Source organism: Mandrillus leucophaeus, unplaced genomic scaffold (assembly GCF_000951045.1).
Source record: "Mandrillus leucophaeus isolate KB7577 unplaced genomic scaffold, Mleu.le_1.0 Scaffold456, whole genome shotgun sequence".
Lineage (NCBI taxonomy): Eukaryota > Metazoa > Chordata > Mammalia > Primates > Cercopithecidae > Mandrillus > Mandrillus leucophaeus.
The window spans coordinates 226,758-242,702 of NW_012104876.1; the positions used below are offsets into that span (position 1 = coordinate 226,758).

The 15,945-nt window shown below is 37.3% G+C and overlaps 1 protein-coding gene across 2 annotated transcripts in view; it reads left to right on the forward strand.

Moving 5' to 3' along the window:
• ADGRG4 (adhesion G protein-coupled receptor G4) overlaps positions 1–15,945 on the forward strand; it is a 120,928-nt gene that overhangs the window by 70,464 nt on the left and 34,519 nt on the right. For both annotated transcript variants that reach the window (XM_011994408.1, XM_011994409.1), the window contains 2 exons: positions 4,446–4,662; positions 6,034–6,196. In XM_011994408.1, the coding sequence (XP_011849798.1) occupies positions 4,446–4,662; positions 6,034–6,196 (380 nt within the window). The remainder of the gene's footprint in view (positions 1–4,445; positions 4,663–6,033; positions 6,197–15,945) is intronic.

Below are 15,945 nucleotides of genomic sequence, written 5' to 3' on the forward strand. Positions count from 1 at the left end.
ATTCATATGTTGAAATTCTAACCCCAATGTGATGGTATTTGGAGATAAGGCCTTTGGGAGGGGATTAGGTCATGAGGGTGGAGCCTTCATGAATGAGATTAGTGCCCTTATAAAAGAGGCCCCAGAGAGCTTCTTTGACCCTTTCACCATGTGAGGTTACAGCGAAAAAATGACGGTCTATGAGCCAGGAAATGAGCTCTCACGAGACATTGAATCTGTTCTTCATAGACAACTTGCCAGACATGGTTCTACTGCATAAAATGGGTCCCTCTCATAGTGAAATGTCAGAAATTGAGGCACAGGCATTCCAGTGCCTCTCAGAAGGACCAGGGAATTGGCCTTGAAGCAGTGAACTTCTCAGACTTGTTTTCCTTGCAGAGGATGCAAGTTTGAGATCCTTGCTGAGGACTATGTAGAAGAATTAGGAAAGCAAGCACAGCTCTGATTATTTATAGATCAGAAACCAAGAGTCAGGGCAATAGGAAATGTTATAGCTTGAAGTGAGTGGGAGGAAAGTTAGAGGGTTTATGTTTCACGCTGACCTCCCTCCTTCTGAGTGACACATTTTCTTTAGAAATGCTAATAGAATTTTCTCTTGTGGAAAAAAAAGTTAATAAACAGTCATAACAACAACAAAAACACTGCACTGGGTTGGGATTTTTAGAAAATTGACTGTGAGAAGTCATTTTATATATATAAAAAAACTACCGCGGAGTAAAGGAACAGTTGGATGATGACTGTAATGTATATAACTGAAAAGTAAACTATCAAATTTATTATCTTTGGAAGAATCCTTCTATTCTACTTGTAAATTAGGGGCTTAATGAACAATGAATACAATATAAAGGAAAGAAAAACGTATTCACGCTGAAACAATTTATTTTCTTTTGCTTTCAATCTTGCTGACAAGCATTAGATATCTTGGTTGAAGAAAAACTCTTCAGCTCTCTCACTTAAATGCTCCTTTTTCTTAACTCTTTAATATCACAGAATTAGAAAAGGTACCTTTATTTCAAAGTTCTTTGGATTCTCTTCTGTGCTCAATGTTTGTTACCTCCATGATATTAAAGATGCATCAGGCTCTAGTGAAGTTGACTGGAACTTTTCACAAAACTATTTTCTGTCTGTGTCCATTCCACCATCAGGGTAGGATAGTGAGTGCTTAAGAGAAAACAGTGGGATTTCCAGGAGGTCAGGTAGAAAGACTGCAAAGCACAGCTGTCCCAACCCCCAACACAGTGGAGAAAAGGGCCAAAGGCACAGATGTTGTAAAAAGTGATATTGAAGAGCTCAACTTTGGAGTCAGCACTGGATTAGAATATTTCAATGTTTTAACTTCTTCATCTATATAAAGGGGATAGTGTGAGTACTTTCGTGACTAATACAAAGGTTATTGTGATGAATAGATGAGAAAATGCATGTATAATGCCTTGCTGTTGTATCCTATCTCCAAAATGCCCACCAACTCATTCCCTCTTTGTCAATTGGGAGTTGAATCAGGGCTGGCTTGTGACTGCTTAGCCCAGGAGAATTTGGGAGAAGCGGCTTTGCCAATGATGGGACTAATTTTTAAGGGGACTGGAAGTTTCTGCATCCTTTCTCTTGGTACACTCTCATTTGAGATGCTTCCTCAGAGCCAGACACCATGCTGTAAGAAGCCCAAACAGTGACGTGCTGAAAAATATTTAACAACCAAGTCTACCCAAAGAAGGTGCTGATTTGTAGCTTTTGCCAGTTTTCATGATATAATACCCTCTCCTCCATGGCTGAATACAACCTGCAATGCAATGTATAGTGACTGAACTATAAAGTTGGTAAGAGATGGATGCGCAGATACAGTAGATATGTAAATAATCACAAGAGCTTAGATTAGTAAAATGTAGCAAAATAATTAGAAAGTGAAGATGTTTCAGCATCATTTTAAATATAATTTATGCAATTGTAAGTTTATATAATTTAATTTTTAATAATGGCCATGTTTAACAACTAGTTCACAGAATTCCTGAAAATTTAACAATTGGTTCTCACCAGCTGGTACAAGTTAGCTCCAGTACATCACAAGCCGGATCCACACACTACTGAGCCCACACCACTGGGGGAGGCCATGTGTAGGGAGTACAGCCAACAGCCCCAACTGAACAGTCAGCATCAATTGCCTGCCATGTGAGTGAGCCCTGTTGGACATCCAGCCCAGATTAGCCTTCTGATGTATTCAGCCTCAGCTGCTATCTGACTTCAACTGTATGAGACACTCCAAGTGAGAACACTCAACTGAGCCTAGTTAACACACAGAATCATGAAGGATAATAATACATTATTGCTTTAAGCCATTAAGTTTTAGGGTGATTTGTTATGCAGCAATAGATAACCTGGAACACTGGCTCACAGAAATTCCTCAGTAAATAGCAGATATTATTATTTTGAAAGTTGCAATTACTGGCAGATTAACTGTAACAGTATTTCAAGGAATGAGGATCAATTTATTTTGCAACAAATAAAGGAGTCCCTTTATTACTTTTGCTTGAGGACCAGGAATTTTTACACGATGAGTGTAATTTAGCTTGAATTTTCCTTAAAAACTATACAACTCCAGAGAAAAGGTCTGTAATTACTTTCCACAGTATAGCTAGTCTCCCATTGGCCTGCTGTTTACGTTCATTCTGCCACAGCAGGGACTACGTGAAAGTGAAATTGCACCACTGAAGCCCAAAGAATCATGACTAGGCAGCTCTTGCTATTTCATTTTCAACAAAGTCTGAGCAATTTAATAAGAGCAGTAGAAAGACCCGTGAATGAGCTCACTATCTTTTTCTGTCATGCCTAGTCTTAATATTTTCTCAGCTTTTTTAACTTACCAGAAGATAGATGTTAACTGGGACAAAATATTAATTCAGAAACAATTACAACCTTGTTTAATCTCCTTTCTGCCTCCCATCTCCTCAGGGAGAACTCTGTCTTTGCTAGTTCAGTTCCCATGTGAGGCATTGTTGGACAAATTGGGGTAATGGTTGGGGAGGAATTGAGAGGATCTCAGTTATGATTGCTGAATTTACATTGATGAGAACAGAAAGTTGTTTGCAGAAAAAAAAGAGAATAAAGAAAGAAAATAAAGAAGAAAAGGAGAAAGCAAAAAGTAGCCTGTGTAGGCTTTTGAAGGTGTTAAGTTGTGGGGAACTTGGGATAGGAGAGAGATTTGAGGAGACACTGATAACTATGGAGGTCATTGAAAGAGATAGAGGAAGAGAAATACAGACAGAAAGAGAGAGGATGAATTTTATGCTGAATTATTTTGTTTTCTGAAACAGAATAGACTATTTGTAATATAACCTGGGTTAAGTGTGTTATGAGTGTTGGCTCTCTCGGGAATTTTTCTTAACCAATTGTATTTTTTATTATTTTCCTTTATATTTTGGTTACTGGACTTGAATGTGAGTGCTTTAAGCTAGGAAGACACCACAAGAAAGCTCAGCTTTATTTGTGTTATATTTAACTAAAATCGAATTTGTGCTGTATTCGTTTAACAAAGCTCTTCACTTTAAAAGTGAGTCATAATTCAAACAAAACAATTATTTAGAAGAAGCGTTTATGAGACAAGAACTTTCGGGCACTGACAGGATATTTGATGATTTTGAATATTATTGCTAATTTTAAAATTTAATTTGTTATTGTCGTTGTGACATGTAAAAATCATTTATTTTAGAGATACATACTAAAGTGTGGATAAAATGATATCATATCCAGGACTCGCTTTGAAACAATATGGGGTTGGGGAAAAGGTGAGTGGAAGTGTAGAGAAAATGAGATTAGCCATTCATTGACACTTGTTGAAGTTGGGTTATTCATGAGGAACATGGAGATTCATTATACAATTCTTTCTACTTTTGTGTATGCTTGCAAATTTCCATAATAAAAAGTGAAGAAAAAAGTGGGCGAGTTCATATCTATTGTTCTTACTCTCTGGAAAATCTAAATTAACTGCTTTTTATTATGACATAGTCCATATTTGCTTTTTTTTTTCCTGTGGTTTGATGGTTCTTGACAGGAAAATGTAACCATCACCCTTAGTTATGAAAACATAGACTGAGTGTTTGCTGATATTTGAGTATAAGGTGGGATCTACTTAACACAATCCAATACTCAAAAGTCTCAATTTAATGAGAATCAAATGTCAAGATAATTCTTCAGGGACAAAACGATTTCCCTGGTGCGTATGAAAAATGATTTAATGAATGAAAACTTTTTAATGAATAAAAACGTGAGTTATGTTCTACTTTCTGGGACTACACCTATTGTAGAAACAAAGGGCCAATATTTTCCTTCTGTAAACATGTTACCTTGGCAGGTATTCTCATCTCACCCTCTTTACTCTTTAAAGGGAAGGAAGCACACCAGAATGGCAGAAGACTAAGTCATGAAGCTTTTATGTCTCAACTTTCTTTCCCCAGAGAATGCTCAGGATGTTGCAGAGCATATTTTAAATTTGATAAATGAATCCCCAGTCCTGGATAAAGAAGAGACAAAGATTATTGTTTCTAAAATATCAGATATTTCACAATGTGATGAGATAAGTATGAACCTAACCCATATTGTATTACAAATAATCAACGTTGTTTTGGAAAAGCAAAACAATTCAGCCTCTGATCTGCATGAAGTAAGCAATGAGTAAGTACTAATACTTTGGTGAAAGACATTATTTTTAAAAAATTTAAAATACAGTCAGCCCTCCGTATCTGTGCGTTCTGCATTTGTGAATTCAAACCACCACAGATTGAAAATATCCTTAAAAAAATCTTGTGTCGATACTGAATAAGTATGAATTTTTTCTCGTCATCATTCCCTAAACAATACAGCATAACAACTATTTACATAGCATTTACATTATATTAGGCATTATAAGTAATCTAGAGATAATTTAAAATATACAATGATGTGCATAGGCTATACGAAAATACGACCCTTTTTTTATATCAGGGACTTGAGCATCTGTGGATTTTTGTATCCATGGGAGTCCCGGAACAGATCCCTCAAGGATACGAACGGACGACTGTATATATTATCAATTTATTGGCATACAGTCATCATAGATTTTAAAAGTCAGGTAGTTACACATTGAAAGCTCAGTAGCTCAGTTAGTACAATGCAATGGGGTCACTTTACTCGAACGTTCGTTGTGAAAGGATGTATTCGAATTCTAATTGAATCTTAGTGACAACAAGTTTTCAAGTCAACAGTTACCCCAAACCAAACCCCCAGTCCATTCCCCCAACTTTTGCGCTCCCTCAGTGTTCTTAATGTCTATAAAATGTATCCAACCAGTGCTGAAGTGGAAAACTTGAGAATAGTACTAGTTACCTCCCTCTAACTCACACCCAATTAATAACCAACTCTTGTATTTGTCACTGTACATCTATTTTTTAAATCCCTTAAATATTCCGGTGGAATTCATTTACTTCTCTCCATCTCCGCCACCACCACCCTATTCCTAGTCCCATTTCTCTCACCAGACTGTCTATAATAACCTCCTAAATGGTCTCTCTGCCTCCATTCTTGACCCTCTATGGGTCATCTTCTACATAGCACCCAGAGTAATCTTTTAATGTATGTATCAGATCATGTCCTTACTTTGCTTTTAAAACCACTAGGTGGCTTTCCATTACACGTTGAATAAAATCCAAACTTCTTATAAAGTCCCACGAGGCCCTGCAGGGTCTGGCTTACATGTAACAATTTCATTAATTTTCACAACAATCTTTTGAGATGATTGTAATATTAATTCTAACTTTGCAGGTGAGGAAACTGAAGCTAAGTGAGATTATTTTATCTGTCCACACAGTTAGAAATTAGAGGAACTAAGATTTAGATGTCAACTTGTCTGATTCCAAAGCCAATGCTCTTATTTAATAATTCCTAAATGATATAAAGATAGCGATTAAAACTCAAAGAAAAGTCTTGCAATGAGGAAATCTTGCAAGGAGGATGGGTTTTTTACTTTTAAAGGGTAGGATGCTCTTCTCCATCTGTGGTTTCTTGCAGAATTCTGAGGATAATTGAGCGTACTGGTCACAAGATGGAGTTTTCTGGGCAGATAGCAAATCTGACAGTGGCCGGGCTGGCTTTGGCTGTGCTGCGGGTGGACCACACGTTTGATGGCATGGCCTTCAGCATTCACTCCTATGAAGAAGGCACAGACCCTGAGGTGAGTGCAGCTCAGGGAACTGAGAGCCAATCAGCCAAGCACTGTTTCAAGTCTTCATTCATTTACTCCTTGGGAGAGAGAGAGGGCACTCTGTTAAGGTTTTAATCTTCAGGGGACCTTATGGAAATACAGACATCCCAGGTAAGATTCATATATAATCTTTAGTAGGCTAACACTTTGGTTGAAGTGGTGTCTGGGAATTGTGCAGTGATACCACCTTTGGCCCTGTGACCCCAAATTACCTCAAATGTCAGTTTATTATTGGCCACCATTTAAGGAACACATTATATGTTGGACATTGTGCTACCACCTCCTTTGTGCAGATAAGGAAACAGAGAAGTAATTTGCCCAAGAACACATAGCCTAATGGTTAAGCCAGGATTGAAACCTATGCCTGTCTGGCTTTAAAGCCTGGGCCCTTTCCACCATATGATACTACCTTAGCCTTTGGCATGTTATAGGCTGCCAACCCTACTCAAAACAATTTCAGAGGTTAGATTTTTTTTTTTTTACAATTAAAAAAGTAATAAAGTGTACATATAAGAAAATGAACAAATCCTAAGTATACACCCTCTGAATTTTGACAAATGCATACATCTGTGTAATCCAAACCCCTATTAAGATATAGAATGTTGGCCAGGTGCAGTGCCACTCCTGTAATCCCAGCACTTTGGGAGGTCAATGTGGGAGGATCACTTGAACCCAGGAGTTTGAGACCAGCCTGGGCAATATAGTGAAACCCCATCTCTACAAAAAACTAAAAAATTAGCCAGGCATGGTATTATGTACCTGGGGTCCAGCTACATGAGAGGCTTAGGTGGGAGGATCGCTTGAGACCAGAAGATCAAGGATGCAGTGAGCCATGACTACACCACTGCATTTCAGCCTAGGCAACAGAGCGAGAGTCTATATTTTTAAAAATGATATAGAATATTACTATCACCTCTGAAAACCCCTTTGTGCCCTTTCCAAGTGAAGCTCTGAAACTACTACCTGAAGCGGCAATCACTGTTCTTATATTTTTCTGACATAGTTTTTCCTGTTCTACAACACTATATAAATGAAATCTTATAATATGTACTGTCTTGTATAAGGCTTCTTTCATGTAGCATAATTTTTTTAGTCATCCTTTTGTTTCAGTAGTTTGTTCCTTTTTATTGCTGAATAATATTCGAACGCATGGGTGTACAACAGATTCCTTGTCTATTCTCCTCTTGATGGACATTTGGATTGTTTCCAGTTTGGCTATTATGAATAATCCTGCTATGAACCTTTGTGTATAAGTTTTTATGTGATCATATGTTTTTGTATGTCTTGGATAAACACCTAGGAATGGAATTGCTGGCTCATAGGTATATGTTTATTATTTATTTATTTTTTTTTTATTTTTTGAGATGGAGTCTCACGCTGCTGCCCAGGCTGGATTGCAGTGGCACTATCTCTGCTCACTGCAACCTCTGCCTCCCAGATTCAAGCGATTCTCCCACCTCAGCCTCCCATGTAGCTGGGATTACAGGCACTTGCCACCTTGTCCAGCTAATTTTTGTATTTTTAGTAGAGACGGGGTTTAGCCATGCTGGCCAGGCTAGTCTCAAACTGCTGGCCTCAAGTTATCCACCCACTTTGTCCTCCCAAAGTGCTAGGATTACAGGCATGAGCCACCTCACCCAGCCTGTAGGTATATGTTTAAATGTAGTAGAAACTGTCATAGTGTTTTCTAGAGTGGCAAATGATGTGGAGTAATTTTCCCTGTTCATATTGGTTATTTGTATGTCTTTGGTGAAATATCTGTTAAAATCTTTTGCCCATTTTTAAATTGGGTAGTTTTCTTTTTTTATTGCAATAGTTTTTGGGATACAGGTGGTTTGGGGTTACATGGATAAGTTGTTTAGTAGTGATTTCTGAGATTTTTAGTGAACTCATCACCTCAGCAGTGTACACTCCGTGCCCAATATGCAGTCTTTTATCCTTCACCCTCTACCACCCTTTCCCTTGAGTCCCCAAAGTCCATTATATCATTCTTATGCCTTTGTGTCCCCATAGCTTAGCTCCTATTTATAAGTGAGAACATATGATATTTGGTTTTCCATTCCTGAGTTACTTCACTTAGAATAACGGCCTCTAGTTCCATCCAAGTTACTGCAAAAGACATGATTTCATTCCTTTTTACGGCTGAGTAGTATTCCATGGTGTATATATACCACATTTTCTTTACCCACTTGTTTGGTTGATGGACACTTAGGTTGGTTCCATATCTTTGCAACTGTGAATTGTGTGCTTTAAACATGTGTGTGCATGTGCCTTTTTCATATAATGACTTCTTTTCCTTTGGGTAGATACCCAGTAGTGGGATTGCTAGATGGAATAGTAGTTCTAAGTTTAGTTCTTTAAGGAATCTCCGTACTGTCTTCCACAGTGGTTGCATTAATTTACATTTCCACCAGCTGTATAAAAATGTTTCCTTTTCACCACATCCACGCCAACATCTATTGTTTATTGACTTTTTAATTATGGCCATTCTTGCAGGAGTAAGGTGGTATCTCATGGTGGTTTTAATTTACATTTCCCTGATGATTAGTGATGTTGAATATTTTTTCATATGTTTGTTGGGTGTTGGTCTATCTTCTTTTGAGAATTGTCTATGTATGTCCTTTGCCCACTTTTTGATAGGATCATTTGATTTTTTCTTGCTGATTTGTTTGAGTTCCTTGTAGATTCTGGATACTAGTCCTTTGTTGGATGCATAGTTTGCAAATGTTTTCTCCCACTCTGTGGATGGCCCGTTGACTCTGCTGATTATTTCTTTTGTTGTGCAGAAGCTTTTCAGTTTAATTTGATCCCTTTTATTTGTTTCTGTTTGTGCATTTGCTTTTGGGGTCTTAGTCATGAATTCTTTGCCTAGGCCAATGTTCAGAAGGGTTTTTTTCTGATGTTATCTTCTACAATTTTTATGGTTTCAGGTCTTAGATTTAAGACTGATCCATCTTGTGTAGATATTTGTATAATGCGAGGGATGGGGATCCAGTTTCATTTTTCTCCGTGTGGCTTACCAATTATCCCAGCACCATTTGTGGAACAGGGTGTCCCTTCTCCACTTTATGTTTTCACTTGCTTTGTCAAAGATCAGTTAGCTGTAAGTATTTGGCTTTATTTCTGGGTTTTCTATTATGTTATATTGGTCTATGTACCTTTTTTTTTTTTTTTTTTTTGAGATGGAATCTCGCTCTGTCGCCCAGGCTGGAGTGCAGTGGCCGGATCTCAGCTCACTGCAAGCTCTGCCTCCCGGGTTTACACTATTCTCCTGCCTCAGCCTCCCGAGTAGCTGGGACTACAGGTGCCCGCCACCACACCTGGCTAGTTTTTTGTATTTTTTTAGTAGAGATGGGGTTTCACCGTGTTAGCCAGGATGTTCTCGATCTCCTGACCTCGTGATCCACCCATCTCAGCCTCCCAAAGTGCTGGGATTACAGGCTTGAGCCACCGCGCCCGGCCTACGTACCTATTTTTATACCAGTACCATGCTGTTTTGGTAACTATAGCCTTGTAGTATAATTTGAAGTTGGGTAATACGATGCCTCCAGATTTGTTCTTTTTGCTTTGAATTGCTTTGGCTATGTGGGCCTTTTTTGATTCCATATGAACTTTAGAATTTTTTTCTAGTTCCGTAAGAATGATGATGGTATTTTGGTGGGAACTGTATTATCTATAGATTGTTTTTGGCAGTATGGTCATTTTCACAGTATTGATTCTTTCCATCATGAGCAAGGGATGTGTTTCCATTTGTTTGTGTCATCTATGATTTCTTTAAACAGTGTTTTGTAGTTTTCCTTGTAGAAATCTTTCACCTCCTTGATTAAGTATATTCCTGGGTATTTTATTTTAGTTATTTTGCAGCTGTTGTAAAAAAGATTGAGCTCTTTATTTGATTCTCAGCTTAGTTGCTGTTGGTGTATAGCAGTGCTGCTGATTTGTGTACATTGATTTTGTAACCTGAGACTTTACTGAATTCATTTATCAGATATAGGAGCTTTTTGAATGAGTTGTTATGGTTTTCTAGGTATACATTCACATCATTGGTGAATGGCAACAACTTGACTTCCTCTTTTCCAATTTGGATGCCCTTTATTTCTTACTCGTGTCTGATTGCTATGACTAGGACTTCCAGTACTATATTGAATAGAAATGGTAAAAGTGGGCATCCCTCTTGTTACTGAGTTGTAAGTGTTCTTTACACATTCTGGATACAAGCAGTTTATCAGATGTATGTTTTGAAAATGTTTTCCTTATGGCTTGCCTATGTATTGTCTTAATAATGTATTTTGATGAGCAGTTTTTCACTTCCTTATTTTCTTTTTTCTTTCTTTCTTTCTTTCTTTTTTCTTTCTTTCTTTTTTTTTTTTTTTTTTTTTTTTTTGTTGTTGTTGTTGTATGAGAGTGGGTCTCACTCTTTTACCCAGGCTGGAATGCTGTGGCTTGAACACAGATCACTGCAGCCTTGACCTCCTGGGCTCAAGCAATCCTCCTGCCTCAGCCTCACATGTAGCTGGGATCACAGGCATGCACCACCATGCCTGACTAATTTTTTGATTTTTTGTAGAGATGGGGCTTCGTTGCCCAGGCTGGTCTCGAACTCCTGGGCTCAGGCAATCCTCCCACCTTGGCCTACCAAAGTGCTGGGATTACAGGTGTGTGCCATTGTGCTCACCAAAAGTTTTTAATTTTCATGAAGTCTAATTTATACTTCTGTTTTCTTTTATGAATAACCATATATGACTTGTCTAGGATACTTTTGTCTATCAGGAAGCCATGAAAACATTCTCTTATGCTTTTCTTTAAAAGCTTTATGATTTTAGCTTTCATGTTTAAAACTCAATTAATTGATTTATGTATTCTGTGAGGTAGGAGTTGAGGATCATTTTGTTTTACGTAGATATCCAGTATTTCCAGCACCATTTATTGAAAAGACTTTTCCTTCCCCATTGGCTTGCTTTGGTACCTTTGACGAAAAATCAAATAGTTGTGTAAATGTAAGGCTATTTCTGGGCTTTCCTATTCTGTTCTGTTTTGTTTTGTTTTGTTTTAACTCTTATATTATTACCAGGTCGTCTTGGCTCCTAAAGTGTTGAAGTCAGGTAATATAAATACTTCAACATTGTTGCTTTTCAAGATTGCTTTGGTTATTCTAAGCCTTTTGCATGTCCATATAAATTTTTGAATCTGCTGATCAATTTATATAAAAAGCTTGCTGAGATTATGATTTGGATTGAGTTGAAGTTATTGGTCAATTTGGGGAGAATTTGTTTCTTACTAATATCGAGTCTTCTAATCTAGGAACATTTATTTAGTTCTAGTTACATTTCTCTCAGCAATGTTTTGTAGTTTAGGTAGGGAGATATTGCATGTCTTTTGATAAATTTATTCCTAAGTATTTTGTTTTTTGATACTGTTGAAAATGGAATAGTTTTAAAACTAGATATTCCAATCATTTGCCGTTAGTATATAAAAATGGAATTGATTACATATGAAATATTATTTATATTATATGCTATAATATATATACACACATTTTGTTTCTTACGCACTTGCTAAATTCACTTATTGCTGCTAATAATTGTTTTAGAGATTCCTTAGAACTTTCCATGTGAGCCAACATCATCTGACAATAGAGAGTTTTATGTATTCTTTACTGATCTTTATTCCTTTTATTTCTTTCTGGGGGCCTATTCTGATGTTTAGTACTTCCAACAAAATGTTGAATAGAAGTGGTTAAAGTGGGCATCCTTGTCTTATTTTTAATATTAGGAGAAAAGTATTCACTGTTTTTCCATTACTGCGATGTTACCCATGTTTTTGTTTTGTTTTTTAAAAAGATGTTCTTTATTTGATTGAGGCAGTTACTACTACTCCTGGTTTCCTGAAAAAATTTATCACAAATTGTTGTTGAATTTTGTCAAAAGCTTTTTCTGTATCTCTCGAAGTAATCATTTGGCTTTCCTCTTTATTCTCTTAATATGGTAAATTATATTGATTTTAAAATGTTAAGCCAATCTTGCATTCCTGGAAGAAACCCTACTGGTCATGATGTATCATCATGTTTGTGTATTGCTATTTTCTAAGTGTTTATCTTATGTTTTGTGAAGTATTTTTGCCCTTACATTCATGAAGAGTATTGGTCTGAAATTTTCTTTTTTTGTGATTTATTAGTCAGGCTTTAGAAAGATTTTGGCAACATTCTAAAAGTGAGTAGGGAAATGGTCCCTCTTCTACTTTCAGAAAGAGTTTGTGTAACATTGCTATCATTTCATTAAATGCTTGATAGGGTTCACTAGGAAACGCTCTGGGTCTGAAATTTCTTTGTGGGAAGTTTTTTGATGTCAAACTAGATTTATTTAGTGGATAGAGAGCCATTCAGATTTTCTGATTAATCTTGTGTCAGTTTTTGGATAGTTGTATTTTTCTTGCAGAGTTGTATTTTTCTAAGAGTTTATTTCATCTAACTTGTCAAGCTTATTGGCAATAATTTATGATATTTTCCTTTTTTTTTTAACGTCTGTAGGATTTATAGCAGGAGTCAGCAAACTTTCTGTAAAGGGCAGATAATAAATATTTTAGGCTTTGCAAGCCACAGGTGGTCTCTGTCTGTTGAATGTTCTTATATTTTTGTTTTTGTTCTGCTCTCCGTTCCTCTCGCTTCCTGCCCTCTCCTCTCCTTCTTTCTCTTCTCCTCTCTTCTTCTTTCCCTTCTCCTGTCTTCTCCTTCCCTCTCTTCTCCTCTCTTCTCGCTCTCTCTCTTCTCCTCTCCTCTCCATCCCTCTCTTCTCCTCTCCTCTCCTTCCCTTGCTTTCCTCTCTTTTCCTTCCCTCTCGTTCTCTCCTCTCCCTCTGCTTCTTTCTTTGTGCAACCTTTTAAAAATGAAATGTATGTTGTGCAACTGTCACCATCTTATGTCTGCAGAACATTGCTCGTCTTCCCAAAACTACTAGGGAGGTCAGCCTCCCCAGTAGCTGACCCATTGAATAACAAGTCCCCATTCGTCCCTCTCCTAGCCCTTGACAACCACAATTCTTCCAGATCGTGTGATTTTGACTACTCTAGGTACCTCATGTATATGGAATCATACAATATTTGTTCTTTGTGACTGGCTTTTTTCACTTTGCAAAATGTCTTCAGGGTTCATCTATGTTGTAGCATGTTAGAATTTGCTAATTTTTTAAGGCTGAATAATGTTCCATTGTATGTATTTACCACATTTTGTTCATCCATTCATACAGGGGTTCTTTTTGAAGTGATGGAAATAGTCTAAAATTGATTGTAGTGATAGTTGCACAACTCTGAATGTGATGAAAGTCAATGAACTGTATACATTAAATGGATAAAGTATATGGTATGTGAGTAAAGTCTCAATAAAGCTATTAACAACAACAACAACAACAACAAAACCTAAAAATGGCATGTAAAATCTATTCTTAGCTCAGAGCAATACGAAAACAAGCCTTAGGAAGGATTTGGCTTGCTGGTTCATTTGTCAACCTCTGATTTATAGTAATAAACCTTCTTTCATTTCTGATGTTGGTAATTTCTTTTTTTGTTCCTTTATTTTTGATAGCATAGGGATTTTTCCATTTTGTTGATCCTTTTAAACAACTTTTGGCCTTGTTAATTTTCCCTATTACTTGTTTTCTACTTTTTGATATCTGATTTTATATTTATTACTTCCTTTCTTATACTTACTTTGGCTTTATTTTTATCTTCTTTACATAGCTGCTGCTGCTGTTTCTCCTTCTTCTTCTCCTCCTCCTCCTCCTGCTGCTGCTGCTTCTTCTTCTTCTTCTTCTTCTCCTTCTTCCTCTTCTCCTTCTCCTTCTTCTCTTCTCCTTCTCCTTCTTCTCCTTCTTCTCCTTCTTCTCCTTCTTCCTCTTCTCCTTCTCCTTCTTCTCCTTCTTCTCCTTCTTCTCCTTCTTCTCCTTCTTCTTCTTCTGCTTCTTCTGCTTCTTCCTCTTCTTCTTCTGCTTCTTCTTCTTCCTCTTCTTCCTCTTCTTTTTAATGAAATCTCTCTGTCACCCAGGCTGGAGTACAGTGGTGTGACCATAGCTCACAGCAACTTTCAACTTCTGTACTCAAGCAATCCTCCCACCTCAGCCTCCCCAGTAACTGGGACTACAGGCACATACCACCGCACCCGGCTAATTTTTAGATTTTTTTATTTTGTAAAGACAGGGTCTTTCTTTGTTGTCTGCTGTGGTCTCGAACTTCTAGCTTCAAGCAATCCTCCTGCCTCAGCCTCCCAAAGTGCTGGGGTTACAGGTGTGAGCTACAACTCCTGGCCTATCTAGCTTCTTAATGTGGATCTGTAGATCATTCATTTTAGACCTTTCTTCTTTTGTAACATAATCCTAAAAAGCTGTAAATATCTTTCTAAGCACTGCTTTAGCTGTAGTTCACAAATTTTTATATGTTGTATTTTTATTATGTCAGTTCAAAATATTTTCTATTTTTTTCTTTAGTCCGTGGATTATTTAGGAGTGTATTATTTCAATTACAAGTATTTGGAGCTATCTAAGATATTGTATTATTATTTTTTGAGACAAAGTCTCACTCTGTCACCTAGGCTGGAGCACAGTGGCATAATCACGACTCACTGTAGCCTCAGCCTCCTGGGCTCAGGTGATCCTCCCACCTCAGCCTCCCGAGTAGCTGGGACCACAGGTGCATGTCACCACACCTGGCTACTTTTAAAAAAATTATTTGTAGAGATGAGATCTCTCCATGTTGCCCAGGCTGGTCTCAAACTCAACTTCTCAAAGTGTTAGGATGGCAAGCATGAGCCACCCCACCCAGCCTAAGATATCTTATTGTTATTGATTTCTTGTTTATTCCATTTTGGTCACAGAATATACTTAGTATAATTTCAATCCATTTACATTGGTTGAAGCTTATTGTATTAGTCAGAGTTATCTAGAGGGACAGCACTAGTAGGATATATGTGTGTGTGTGTGTATATATATATGTAAATACACACACACACACACATATATATATGAGTTTACTGAGTATTAACTTACATGATCATAAGGTCCCACAATAGGCTGTCTGCAAGCTTGAGGAGCAAGGAGAGTCAGTCCGAGTCTCAAAATTGAAGAATTTGGAGTCTGATGTTCAAAGGCAGGAAGCGTCTAGCACAGGAGAAAGATGTAGGCTGGGAGGCTAAGCCAGTCTCTCCTTTTCACGTTTTTCTGCCTGCTTTACATTTGCTGGAAGCTGATTAGATGGTGCCCACCCAATTAATGGTGGGTCTGCCTTTCCCAGCCCACTGACTCAAATGTTAATCTCCTTTGGCAACACCCCCACAGACACACCCAGGATCAATCCTTTGTATCCTTCAATCCAATCAAGTTGACACTCAGTATTAACCATCACAAATCCATCCCTTTCCAAGTTGAACCCATACACATCTCCTGAGATCATATATACTCTTCAAATAAAGACAATAATAAGGTCATAATTATGTTTAACAGAATACAACTATCCTTTGTACAACTGGAAATGCACAAATCCCCAACACAAATACTATTACATAAAATTAACAATACTTAAATGCTGATATGAAGTCAGTAAATCCTATGTCACATGATAAAGGAAAAAAGAAATAAAATGAAGACATTTTCTTAGTACAAGTGTATACATGCACAAACATGTTTTTAACAAAAGAAGGAGGAAATACTCATGACAATTACAGTCTCTGTTTCTGT